This window comes from Pan paniscus, chromosome 12 (assembly GCF_029289425.2).
Source record: "Pan paniscus chromosome 12, NHGRI_mPanPan1-v2.0_pri, whole genome shotgun sequence".
Lineage (NCBI taxonomy): Eukaryota > Metazoa > Chordata > Mammalia > Primates > Hominidae > Pan > Pan paniscus.
In genome coordinates, this window is record NC_073261.2 from 93193024 (window position 1) to 93206650 (window position 13627).

General features: G+C 40.6%; 1 protein-coding gene across 20 annotated transcripts in view; it reads right to left on the reverse strand.

Moving 5' to 3' along the window:
• The window catches only part of LTBP1 (latent transforming growth factor beta binding protein 1), a 452205-nt gene that overhangs the window by 91628 nt on the left and 346950 nt on the right, over positions 1-13627 (reverse strand). For all 20 annotated transcript variants that reach the window (XM_034952914.4, XM_034952918.4, XM_063594991.1 and 17 more), the window contains 2 exons: positions 7718-7840; positions 6647-6769 (listed from right to left, as the gene is read on the reverse strand). In XM_034952914.4, coding sequence (XP_034808805.2) covers positions 6647-6769; positions 7718-7840 — 246 coding nt within the window. The remainder of the gene's footprint in view (positions 1-6646; positions 6770-7717; positions 7841-13627) is intronic.

Below are 13627 nucleotides of genomic sequence, written 5' to 3' on the forward strand. Positions count from 1 at the left end.
CAACGAAGAAAGCTAAGAAACAAAACCTTCTTTGTTTTCTCAGAATTTGGCATTTTATGGCATTTCTTGCAAATAATTATAATTGCTGCCAAAATATGAGAGATTCCAGGAAGAAGTGAATATGGAGACTGTTGCCATCTGTCTAATACGCCCGGCTGTCTGGTTCAAGTACGGTGATACCGAATTTCATTTTTCTCCTAGAATCCAATCAACCAATTAACAGGCTTCTGTACTATTCACAGGGCAAACAAAAGAGAAATAAGAGAGTGCCTTATCACTTCTTTCTATCAAATAAAACCACGTTATTATAATGACTGTTCACCCAGAATTAAAATGCTTCCGGGTACTGACCCTAAAACATAAAACATAGGTGATGTGAATTTGTCTCAACTAAGGCAGGTTCTCAACTTTTTCTTTAATGTGTTTTTCTAGCTTTACTGAAGTATAATGTACATAAAATAAATTGATCTACTTAAGAGTCAGCTCAATGAGTTTTGACAAATGTATACACATCCTTGTGACCACCATCCCAGTCAAGGAATAGGCATTTCCATCCCCAACACATTCCCTCTCACTCCTTTTGTGCTTTGGGGCTTCTTCCTCTCGGCATAATAGTTTTGAGATTCACCCAAGTTGCTGCGTGTATCAGTAGTTCTCTGGTCTTTATTGCTGGGTAGAATTCCATTGGATGAATGCACCATAATTTGTTTACTCATTCGCCTTTTGATAAGCATTTTGGGTTGTTTCCATCTGGGCCATTGTGAATAAGGTTTCTATAAATATTTCTAAAATCATAAGTCTTTGTGTGAACATATGATTTTACCTTTTTTGAGTAAATACCCAGGAAAAGGATGCATGGGTCATGGAATTAGGTTATATTTAAGTTTTGAACAACTGTTATCTAAAGTGGCTGTAGCAATTACATTGCCACAGGAAACGTATGAGAACTCCGATTGTTCCACATTTACTCTGACAGCTCTACAACTATTTTAATGGGTGTAAAGTAGACAATCAGTTTTGTTTTGTTTTGTTTTTGAGATGGAGTCTCGCTCTGTTGCCAGGCTGGAGTGCAGTGGTGTATCTCGGCTCGCTGCAACCTCCGCCTCCCGGGTTCAAGCAATTCTCCTGCCTCAGCCTCCCAAGTAGCTGGGACTACAGGCGCCCACCACCACGCCCAACTGATTTTTGAATTTTTAGTAGAGACGGGGTTTCACCATGTTGGCCAAGACGGTCTCGATCCCTTGACCTTGTGATCCGCCCGCCTCGGCCTCCCAAAGTGCTGGGATTACAGGTGTGAGCCACTGCACCCGACTGACAATCAGTTTTTCCATTAACCTTTCTTTCTTTGCTTTGTAGGAAATGGAGATAATGAAGCGAGGAGAAGCATATTTGATCAGTGACATTAAATAAAAAACTCAATTCAAAAAAGATCATAAGAGAATCCTGGGAATATGAATTTCTACAAGAAAAAACACTTCATAACCTAGATGTTTGCCTCAGCATAATGGAAGCATGTTGCTCTGTTCATGCTGGTTTTTTTTTTTTGAGACTGAGTTTTGCTCTATCACCCAGGCCGGAGTACAGTGGCGTGATCTTGACTCACTGCAACTATTGCCACCCAGGTTCAAGCGATTCTCCTGCCTCAGCCTCCCCAGTAGCTGGGATTACAGGCGCCTGCCACCACGGCCGGCTAATTTTTGTATTTTTAGTAGAGATGGGGTTTTACCATGTTGGCCAGGCTGGTCTCGAACTCCTGACCTCAAGTGATTCACCCGCCTCGGCCTCCCAAAGTGCTGGGATTACAGGCGTGAGCCACCATGCCCGGCTCTGTTCATGTTACTTTAAAGCAATTTGATTCTCATTTATTTTCCAAAATCTAAGACAAATAATGAATGTGAGGGAAAAGAGCATTATTTAAAGTGTTTATAAATAATTATATACATTAGAAAGCTGAGCATATGTTAGGGTTAGGTTTAATTTAAATTTTTTTTTGCAAGGCCTTTATCTGTCTTCAAAGCAATAAAAAGGTTGAACATTACGAGAGCACAACATGGTACTATCTCGTACCACCACCTGGGGTAGTGCGAAAATACATATTTTTCCTAGAAGTAGAGTAAAAGGTTTTAAGGGCAGGAACAGTGAATCACTGTCATCTTTCTACCAAGACTGAGCTTGTTGAGGTCACCAACTACTTCCAGCTTGCTAAAAATCCCATGGTTAACTTTTGATTCTTCTGTTACCTAGCAATAACATTTGACACAATCCATCACTCCCTCCTCCTTGAAACACTTTCTTCTCTTGGATTCTGGGTTTTCTCCTTCTTCACTTGCCACTTTTTCCTCAATCTCCTTTGCTGGTTCTTACCCATTTCCTCACTTCTGAATGTTGGAGGGCCCGGGATTTATCTCTCTTCTAGCTACACTCATTCCCAATCAATTTCATGGCCTAGAACTCACCCCTAAATTCCAAATGCATAGATACAATTGCCTTTCAGATATCTTCCTTCAAATATTCATCTTGGGCATCGAAAGTGGAAAATGCTCACGTGGTGCCCCTCAGGTCTCCACATAGCTGGTTCCTGGGGCATCCACACCTGCTATTCCCTTGAACTGAATGCTCTACCCATAAATGATTAAGTGTTATCATCCCAGCGAGGCCTCTACTTGCCTCTTTATTTAAAATCACCACCCTTCCTCAACACTCCCCATATACCCCACTCTATTTTCTCTGTAAAATTTATTGCCATTTAACGAACTATATATTTTACTTATTTATCATATATATGTATTTTGAGACACAGTCTTGCTCTGTTGCCCAGGCTGGAGTGCAATGGCGTGATCTTGGCTCATTGCAACCTCTGCCTCCTGGGTTCGAGTGATTTTTCTGCCTCAGCCTCCTGAGTAGCTGGGACTACAGGCACACGCTGCCACGCCCAGATAATTTTTCTTTTTTTTTTTTGTATTTTTAGTAGAGACGAGGTTTCACCATGTTGGCTAAGATGGTCTCGATCTCCTGACCTCGTGATCCACCTGCCTCGGAACTCCCAAAGTGCTGGGATTATAGGCGTGAGCCACTGCACCCAGCCATTTATTGTATTTTTTCGTTATCTCCCACACTACAGTGTAAGCTACAAAAGGGAAGAAATTTCTGTTTGGTTTATTGCCCTATGCCTAGAACAGTGTCTGGCACAAGCTCCACACTAAATAAATATTTGAACAAATACATAAGTGAATGTATGAATGACTCTGATTTGGAAAGAAATACTATCCCACCTTTCCACCTTTTAAAAATTTTGTCCACAAATAAATGACCAAGAGCAAAGGGCACAGAGGGAAAGGGAAAGACATTGTAAGTAGTGAGTCATCTTCTCAGCTTTGTAAAGGACTGCAGGGAGCAACCTTAGTGAGGGATTGGGGAAAGGTTAAGGTAGACATGAGATTAAAGACTGTGCTTGGAGGGAACAAGTCACAGGCAGAGCCTTTGAAAGCTGAGATGCTCCAGACCCCTAAGAATGAGGACAATTGAGGCACATTCATTATCACAGAATGACTAGCTACCAAGCATGCTGGAGTCAGTAGCGCACAGAAGCAGGCACAACACTTGGGAGTCTGACTCTACGAGGAGGCCAGCAGGATGACAGGACAATAAGAAAACAAGGTCTTTGCCAGAGCTATTAGGGGAAAATTACACATGTAAACATAAAAGCCAACAAGAAAGATGGCTCTTCCTTGCACAGCTGTCAGAGGCATGTGAACAGTCATGGCTTAGTTAATTATGGCTAAATATCACTGGGGAGGGTCGGAAACATTGCTAGTTGGGAATTAGCAGGCTGAGGTGCTAACATAGTTTCAAAGGGAGCTCTAAATTAGTTGGATGGACTCCAGTCCTATTTATAACCCAGTACACTAGAGAAACTAGTCCTGACTTTAAAAGGGCCTGATTATATATTCCAAAAGAAGCTTTCTTACAGAACATAGTCATATCTTATATACATTAATAATGAAGAACGAGTTTGCTAAAAGCTTTTGTTTGACTTTTCATGCAATGGATGTTTTTGGAATAAAAACCTTAGACTTCTGTTAAAATGCTTACACATTAAAAGAGACAAAGCAAGGAACATGCCCTCCAATGAACATCAGTTACCCAAGACTTAATCAATGGTACAGTTCCTTCTTGGCTTGGCCAGGAATCAGGACAGAGGAGATGCTGATGGTCAGTTTACATTTTTAGTGCCCTAGCACAGGGGTCCTCAATCCCTGGGCCATGGACCGGTACGGGTCCGTGGCCTGTTAGGAACTGGGCGGCACTGTAGGAGGTGAGCAGCAGGGAGCGAGCATTACCACCTGAGCTCCATCTCCTGACAGATCAGCAGCTGGATTCGATTCTCATAGGAGGGCGAACCCTCTTGTGAACAGCGCATGTGAGGGATATAGGTTGCATGCTCCTTATGAGAATCTAACTAATGCAGGCCAGGTGCGGTGGCTCACGCCTGTAATCCCAGCACTATGGGAGGCCGAGATGGGCGGATCACGAGGTCAGGAGATCAAGACCATCCAGGTTAACACGGTGAAACCATGTCTCTACTAAAAATACAAAAAAATTAGCCGGGCATGGTGGCAGGCGCTTGTAGTCCCAGCTACTCGGGAGGCTGAGGCAGGAGAATGGTGTGAACCCGGGAGGCGAAGCTTGCAGTGAGCTGAGATCGCGCCACTGCCCTCAGCCTGGGTGACAGAGCGAGACTCCGTCTCAAAAAAAAAAAAAAAGAGAATCTAACTAATGCCTGATGATCTGAGGTGGGACAGTTTCATCCTGAAACCATCCCCTCAACCCCGTCCAGGGAAAAACTGGCTTCCACGAAACTGGTCCCTGTGTGCCAAAAAAGTTGGGGACCACTGCCCTAGAATATACCTTACCAGTCACTTAGTTCTAGAATAGATTCTTCCATAAATGTCTCCCTCCAACACCACCAACCCTCCCACCTTGCGATGCCACTATCTAGAATCATTATCACTTACCCATATATTAGACAGTTCCTAAAACACAACTTTTTCATACATAGTCATATCTTATATTATCACTTATCTGACCTATTTCTCAATAGGGGTGTGTGTGCATGTGTGTGTTTGTGTGTATGTGTATGTGTGTGTGTGTGTATGTATAAAAATATTAGCTGGCCGCCACCACGCCCAGCTAATATTTGTATTTTTTTAGTAGAGACAGGGTTTCAGCATGTTGGCCAGGCTGGTCTCGACCTCCTGATCTCAGATGATCCGCCCGCCTTGGCCTCCCAAAGTGCTGGAATTACAGGCATGAACTACCACATTTGGCCTCAATAGGTATATTGATTACAACTTTTCACTGGTGTTATTAACTCTTTGAGGAACATGATCACCTTAGGATAAAATCTTAGAAGTTGATTTACTGATTCATTAACTCCTGACCTCAGGTGATCCGCCCCCCTTGGCCTCCCAAAGTGCTGGGATTACAGGCGTGAGCCACCACGCCCGGCCTCAATAGGAATATTGATTATAACTTTTCACTGGTGTTATTAACTCTTTGAGGAACATGATCACCTTAGGATAAAATCTCAGAAGTTGATTCACTGATTCATTAACAGTATACACTTTAAGGCCTTTAAAACGCTGCCAAAATTGCCTTCCCGAGGGTTGGGTCATTTACACTCCCAGCAGTAGGAGGATACGGGGCTCAGCCACTTGTGACTGCTTCTGCCAAGTTCTCTGGTCAGAAATGTAGATGCTGTAAATGACAATAGATCTTTCCCAATCAACTGGACTGGTAGTGAAAAAGGATCTGGGGCTGCTGAAATGTGTGTGTCATGAAACCATTCACCAAAAGGCTCATCCACTTCTCACAAAGGTGGGGTTCAGACCCTCCTTCAAAAACTTGGACCCTGCATGGGAGACACAACCCTGCCAACATGCATATTTCTGGTTTCACAACTGACAGGCTCTAAATGCAGCGAAGCCTCAGGTGGGCTGGGAAAAAGCTTGTTACTTAGGTGGACAATGAACACAGAGAAAGGTCACAAGTGACAAACTGGTGGTAAAAGTGAAAAAGAAGCCCACTGGGAGAAGATATTCCCCGCTCCATAAGCAGGCCTGGTTCAGTCACCCAACCACTGCAGAGACCTTCTTAGCCAAACAAGTAGTGAAAGTGGTTGATGACTGCACGATACTGGACATGTGGGAAATCTTTCAGAAATATTTTATGCAAAAAGCCAAAAACTGAATTGATGTTTGGCTCTGAAAAACCTTCTAATTACCTGGAAAATTAAGTTGTATTTACTTATTTGGAACATTTAGAAGTTGGTTCTGCATAAATAAGGTGTTACAGTTCAGAACTATGTACCCGGTATAAACCATCTATAGCTGGTAAAGTTAAACTGATTCTTTTACGCCTTTGGCTGGCACAAGTCTAAAAGACAGCTCCAAGCAGTACAAAGATAATCTGGACTCTACTCCCTTCTTTGAATTATTTGTGTGACCCCGGGGAAGACACTTTGCAGGGACCTAATGTCTTCACTATGAAATCAAGAGATGAGGTTCAAAGATCAAGGCTGAGATGATGCCCAGATTTCCCTCCGATCTGGGCATTTTATGATTCTGAAATCAGGAGCAATTCTTACCTTCACAGTGGTCTCCAAGCCCAGATGCTCTGTAACCCTGGTCACACACACATTGAAAAGAGCCCTCAGTGTTCCTGCACTGCCCATGAGCACAGAGATGACGGTGCTGGCATTCATCAATGTCTATGAGCAAGAGAATACAAAGAAACTGTAGAAGTGGTGCTTCAAAAACATTTTCAATCAGTCTCAATTGGATCAGTGTAAATTCTAGAAAGACAATGTTGATACAAGTAATGACCATCATGTATTGTCGCTTTTGTAATACTATCTCAGGAGACTTTTTTGCTTCTCAAATATTCAGAGTATACATGAAGACGTGGATATTGTTTCTTTATGAAACAATGGCCTTATACAGTGTGGATTCTGTTCTTAAATAAGAAATGGTGTTTCCTCTCAAGAACTCTGGACACTTGTGGTTGACACAGGTGAGATCATAATATCTTCAAGTTCAGGAAGCACATACTTATTGGGAAGTGAAGTATTTCTGTGCGCAATTCAATGAAATGTTTCTTTAAAAAGTCTAAGGTCAACCCTAGCAAATCCAGAATCCTCACTATCACCTGTAGGAACAGAACATATTTTGCAAACTTTATCTCTAAGGGGGACATTATTACAGTTTTATTGAGAAGTCTTCTTTAGCGATTTTTTTAAAAGACAAAATTTTTCAACGTTAAATACAAAAATTAAGGTTATTAACATTCCACAGCATAAAGCAGCCCGATATAATGACTTTCTAATTGCTGAAATCCAAGTATATAAAACCTTTAAATTAATTTACATGTTTAAATGGAAATTACCTTCTGTAGTAAAGAATTACACAGAGAGCAATAATTTTTCTTCTTAATACTAATGCCTAGCCATTGATAGCTAATGCCATAGGTTTTCAAATTTAACTGTCTTCAATCTTGTTTTATTGACTTTCCTAACTTATGTTTAAGTCCTGGCTTTCTGGCACTATAATGCAATTATCTGGGTAATTTTTAAAAGGTAAACTCACTTGATTGAGCGTACCTTTTTCAGACCAGGAGCTTTAAGCTGAAGTTTCAGTAGTTCATGTTACTATCCTCTTACCTTCACACTGGTCTTTAGCTGCCGACAGCTGGTACCCCTGTCCACAGGTGCACCTGAAGGAGCCCTCGGTATTTTTGCACTGCCCGTTTACGCATAGATTCCCTTGCTGACATTCATCAATATCTGCAAACACAACAACGGCAATTTTTCTGAAAAAGAGACTACCCAGGAGAATGCAGTGCTCCCTGCAATGCATTCTGGGGTTAGTGTAACAAAAATAATAGTACTTCTTATGTCTGGCACTACACACTTTAGTATGTATCACTCCACCCATGCTGTTGTATCAACCTCAGTATACTGATCTATAGAACAGAAATAACTAAAAATAGACAATAAATCAATTAGCTACTTATAATAATCATACTCCTCGCCATCAGTGTCTTGGAATACAACATGAAATATTTTCGAGCTGCAAACAGAAGGCAGAACCTGATGTAATATAATGTCACTCAGACAGTTTGTAGACCTGTTTAGTTGCATGAAAGAAGTCAGAAGGAAAACTCGACTAGGAATTTGAAAAACAAAACCAAAAACATAAGCAGTTATGGAAGGAAACAGATAATTCTACTTTGTCTAGAAGTTGAACTATAAGGCCAAACAGTTGTATAAAGAACTCTGGCTCATTTTCAAAGTAACAAGGAAAGCCAAGAGAAATGGTAGTATTATGATGACTGCTGAATACCAAAAGAGAAAGTGATAAGTGAGGATTTTTAAACATGCTTTGACAAGATAAAATCACTAACTGAGAAAGAAGATAATTCTTAATAAGTGTCCTAGAAAATGTCATGTATACGAAGTTATATAACTGAAGCAAAGGACTGGCTTCATCAATAACTTGAACACGTCTGGTAAGAGTAGAGTCTTCCAGATGTTTTTGTTTGGCCATTATATTGGTCTGACCTAAGCAGATAATTCTGTCTTGCCTTGTCAGTGCAAATACAGCCTCAGAATGTTCTGCTGAATGGCTAGCCAACTTATAAGAGTTTATGATTATTAAAACATGGTAGGTACAACTGATCTTCATCACCTACATGACAGGTTTGTTGTGAAGATTACCGAAGGGAATAGATATAAAACACTTTAGCCCTATACTCACAGGAGGAGAAAGGAGCCCTAATCTAAAGGGAGTAATAAATAAAATAGGGGGATTTGTTTTTTAAAAACCATGTCCTATAGATCAATGTATGACTGTTGTTTTCTTCAAATTTTCTTATTTAAAATGCATCTAAAAGTGTCTGCCAGGAAAACTCAATTAACTGTATAGGCCTTTCACTCAAGTATTATTGACAATTACCTGTTTCTCCTGAGCAAAACTTCTCCTTTTTTTTTTTTTGAGACAGAGTCTCGCTCTGTCGCCAAGCTGGAGTGCAGTGGCACTATCTCGGCTCACTGCAACCTCCGTCTCCCGGGTTCAAGCGATTCTCCTGCCTCAGCCTCCCGCCCAGCTCATTTTTGTATTTTTAGTAGAGAGGGAGTTTCACCATGTTGGCCAGGATGGTCTTGATCTCTTGACCTCATGATCCGCCTGCCTCGTTCTCCCAAAGTGCTAGGATTACAGGCGTTAGCCACCACACCTGGCCGCAAAGTTTCATTTCTTAACCTCTAATGGGGCATTAACTTTTAAAATGTATCCAGATATAAGCAAGGTATCAGGTTATCCCTTCCTGAAATAGTTGAAATTGCTACTGAAATATTGAAATAGTTTCCTGAAATAGCTCACACAAAGTATTAATGTAATTGGAGTTCACAAATTTATTTCTTATTTTATTTAATATTTCATAGCAATTACTTTAGTTGATTAAAAACTTTTGTTTTACCAATTGTGTTCTTGGTCTCTTTGATTTATAAATAATTCCTGGCTGCCAATATTGTCTGTCCATAGAGAAATTAAACAAGGTAACTTTCATTTTAAAGATTATTTTATACCTTTCAAACACTGTAAGTCTCTTAGCTTTAGGAATGGTTGCCAGCAAAGATCAGCCTACGTCACTATTTTCTTTTAGCATATTCTATAAAATACTTGAGATGTCAGTTCACGAACTGAAGACCAACAATAGTTCTTGTAGCTGGCTGGATCTCACATAACATCTGACAACATTTTTAGTGCTTTGGAATCTTTTTGACTTTCTCATAGAAGACAACAAATTAAGCATTCCCATGTGAAGATGTCTGCAACAGAGATAGACCCTCCATTCCAAGGACTGTCAGGCTATGCCAGACATCTTACGTAACTCACTCATTTATGTTGCTAAGAATGTCAGGAGTAATTCATGACAAGTAATGACACATACACTTGGAATAACTTGAGGCAACACAGTTATCTTGAACAAGGTGATCTTTGGGTCTTTAAAATGACCAAGGGAACAAAGATAGATTAATTCTAGGGATAAAAATATTTTTCTTTTCTAATGAGGGATAGCATTTCTGAGCCAAAAGAAAGCTTTCTAATAAAATAGGAATGCTGGACAAATGTCTTCTTTCTTTTGTGCCAAGAATATCACACACCCCTGACATGTGAATGTACACCTGACATTATGTGAGGACCAGAGCCTTTCACCTCTGTGTTCTTCTTCCCAAAAACCCATGACCCCAGTTTAATCATGAGAAAAACATCAGATGGATCCAGAGTGGGGAAAAGCTACAGGAGTCTGGCCTATACTCTTTAAGACAGATAAGATCATGAAAACTAGGGAAAGATTCATTGGGGAGACAAGACAACTAAATGCAGTGTAGTATCCTGGATTGGATCCTGGAACAGAAAGAGGACGTGCCTGGAAAAACTTGTGAAATCCAAATAAAGTCCAGTGTTTAGTTTTTTGTTTTTGTTTTGTTTTGTTTTGTTTTGAAAAGGCAGGGCCGGGCGTAATGGCTGATGCTTGTAATACCAGCACTTTGGGAGGCCGAGGTGGGCGGATCACAAGGTCAGGAGACCATCCTGGCTAACATGGTGAAACCCCATCTCTACTAAAAATACAAAAATTAGCCAGGTGTGATGGCATGTGCCTGTAGTCCCAGCTGCCCAGGAGGCTGAGGCAGAAGAATCACTTGAACCTGGGAGGCGGAGGTTGCAGTGAGCCGAGATCGCACCACTGCACTCCAGCCTGGGCGACAGAGCGAGACTCCATCTCAATAAATAAATAAAGCAGTATATTAGATCCTAGCTCTGACGTGTAGAAGCTGTGTGAGCTTTCTCATCTGCAAAAAAAAGGGAACAATAATGCTTCCTACTAGAGCTGATATGAGGATTGCATGAAATAATACAGGGACAGAGATCATGTGGGAAGAATGAGTTAATGCATCGCAGGCTGTAATGGGAAGACGCCATTGGAATCGGAGTAGAGGTCAAGGTTAAATGCCAAGTGGAAGTAATAGCCCTTTCTCACCTCTAAGCTTTGGCATATGCTGTTTCCTCTGCCTGCCAAGTTTTACTCCCCTTTGTATTCAGTACTTCAAGACTAAGTGCAAATAGCAATACTTTTGTGAAGCTTTCCCAGATGCACACAAGCAGAGTTAGCCACACACTTCTTGGCTTTAACGAAACTTTGTTTATGCCTCTAATTTAGCAAACACCACCACCACCATGTCATGCTCTGCCCCTGCATTAACTCATTCTCTCTACATGATCTCTGTCCCTGTATTATTTCCTGCAATCCTCATATCAACTCTAGCAGGTACCATTATTGTTCCCTTTTATTTGCAGATGAGAAAAGTAAGGCTTAGTGAAGTAAGATACCGTAACTTATCCAAGCTCACACAGCTTCTACGCATCAGGACTAGCATCCGATATGCTGCCTTTTTTAAAAAAAACAAAACTAAATACTAGACTTTAGACATTATATATATATTATAATCTTGGATATTAGAGTGCTGTTAGTTGTCTTGTCTCCCCAACCAATCTTTCCCAGGCTCAGCTGGGATGGCAACAGCCAAGAGCAAGACAGTGGTAATGAGCCATTCATTCAACATGTGCTACTTTGAGCATCCCATTAGAGAGTCTGATCCCCTAATTTTAGGGATGACACAATGTCTGGAAACCGGAGATTATTCACCCAAGGTCATACCATGAACCACTGGAAGAGCCACATCAGGTAAGCAGTGAGGAAGAAGATGAATATGAAAGGCAGGATAATCTTGAACAAGTACTTGGGTCCAAGTACTGCCCTGTGAAGAATCTTCACAGGGCAGTTGTGACATTGATTTGGATAGGTCAGAGAATGCTAGCTGAAGAATGCAACTGTGACAAGTAAGTTTGGACTATGAAAGAGGAGGACAGATTACAAGAGTTTTTATCAACAAGCAGATGAAAAAAATTAGGCAGATTAGGATGAAAGAAGATAAAATGGCAGGATATGAAAATAAACTAGATATAGCAATCAAAGATTAACCATGACTCCTAAGGCTTGAGATCCTCATCCACCATTGATCCAGTGTATGGGGGAAGAAATAATACCTTTCAGATGCTTCTCATATTTAATTTGGTCTGAGGAGATGCCTGGCTTAAGGAATCAGTAGGAAACTGTGGATGTGAGCCAAAAGAGAAGGGACCAGGAGAAATGGAGGTGTGCCCACGTTAGATGTTCCACTAGGAGTGGCCAAGATCCACTGTTGCTCTGTTGTATTATGGGAGCAAGGCATCAAATCCAGATGCCTGCATGTTCCCTACTGCCAGTGGAAGAGGCCTCGATTCTTACAGGATACCAGGGTATTCATTTACTACTTGCCTACCATAGTGAGAAATTAATTATCACCCTAGATCCTTCACTTACATCAAGACACTTAAGAAGAAAATGTTTACTTATTTCCTCTTTTACCCTTTGCTAGAACATACTTTTAGATGTAAAAGTAAGCAGAAAAGAAAAAAATCCACAGATTTGGCCATAAGAAAAAATTTTTTAAAAATCATAAAAAGAAAAATTAGGGAAGCCTTGGAGAAATTACAACAGTGTACCACCAAAAATGTATACGTAATGTACACATATTTATTATTATTATTATTATTATCATTGAGACTCTATTTTGAGTCTTGCTCTATCACTCAGGCTGGTGTGCAGTGGCACGATCTCAGTTCACTGCAACCTCTGCTTCTCGGGTTCAAGTGATTCTTGTGTCTCAGCCTCCTAAGTAGCTGGGATTACATGCGCATGCCACCAAGCCTGGCTAATTTTTGTATTTTTAGTAGAGACAGGGTTTCACCATGTTGGCCAAGCTGGTCTCGAACTCCTGACTTCAGGTGATCCATCTGCCTTGGGCCTCCCAAAGTGCTGTGTCCGGCCACATGTACATACGTTTATATATGTATTACATATATAAAGAGTTCGTATACATTGATTAAACAAATAAAAAGCCTGATAAATGAGAAATAATATTAATGGAAATTTTAAAAACAAATATAAATGTTAAGTATATAAAATAAATGTTTAAAAATTAGAAGTGTTCAGAGAATCACTAAAGGGAATGAACATATAAAAAAAATTAAACCTTTTTAGAATTAAAATAAATATATATTTGAAATGAGAATGTTCTCCTGTAAAAATAGTAAAAAGACCATGATACAATATATGTATCAAAACATCACTGTGTGCCCCATAAATATGTACAATATGGACAATTATTACATGCCAATTAAAAAAAAAACCAAATAGTAAAAAAATTCAGAACATTTTTGCCAGGCGTGGTGGCTCATGTCTGTAATCCCAGCACTTTGGGAGGCTGAGGCGGGTGGATCAAAAGGTCAGGAGTTCAAGACCAGCCTGACCTATATGGTGAAACCTCATCTCTACTAAAAATACAAAAATTAGCTGGGCATGATGGCAGGTGCCTGTAGTCCCAGCTACTCAGGCGGCTGAGGCAGGAGAATCGCTTGAACCTGGGAGGCGGAGGTTGCAGTGAGCCAAGATCGTACTACTGCAC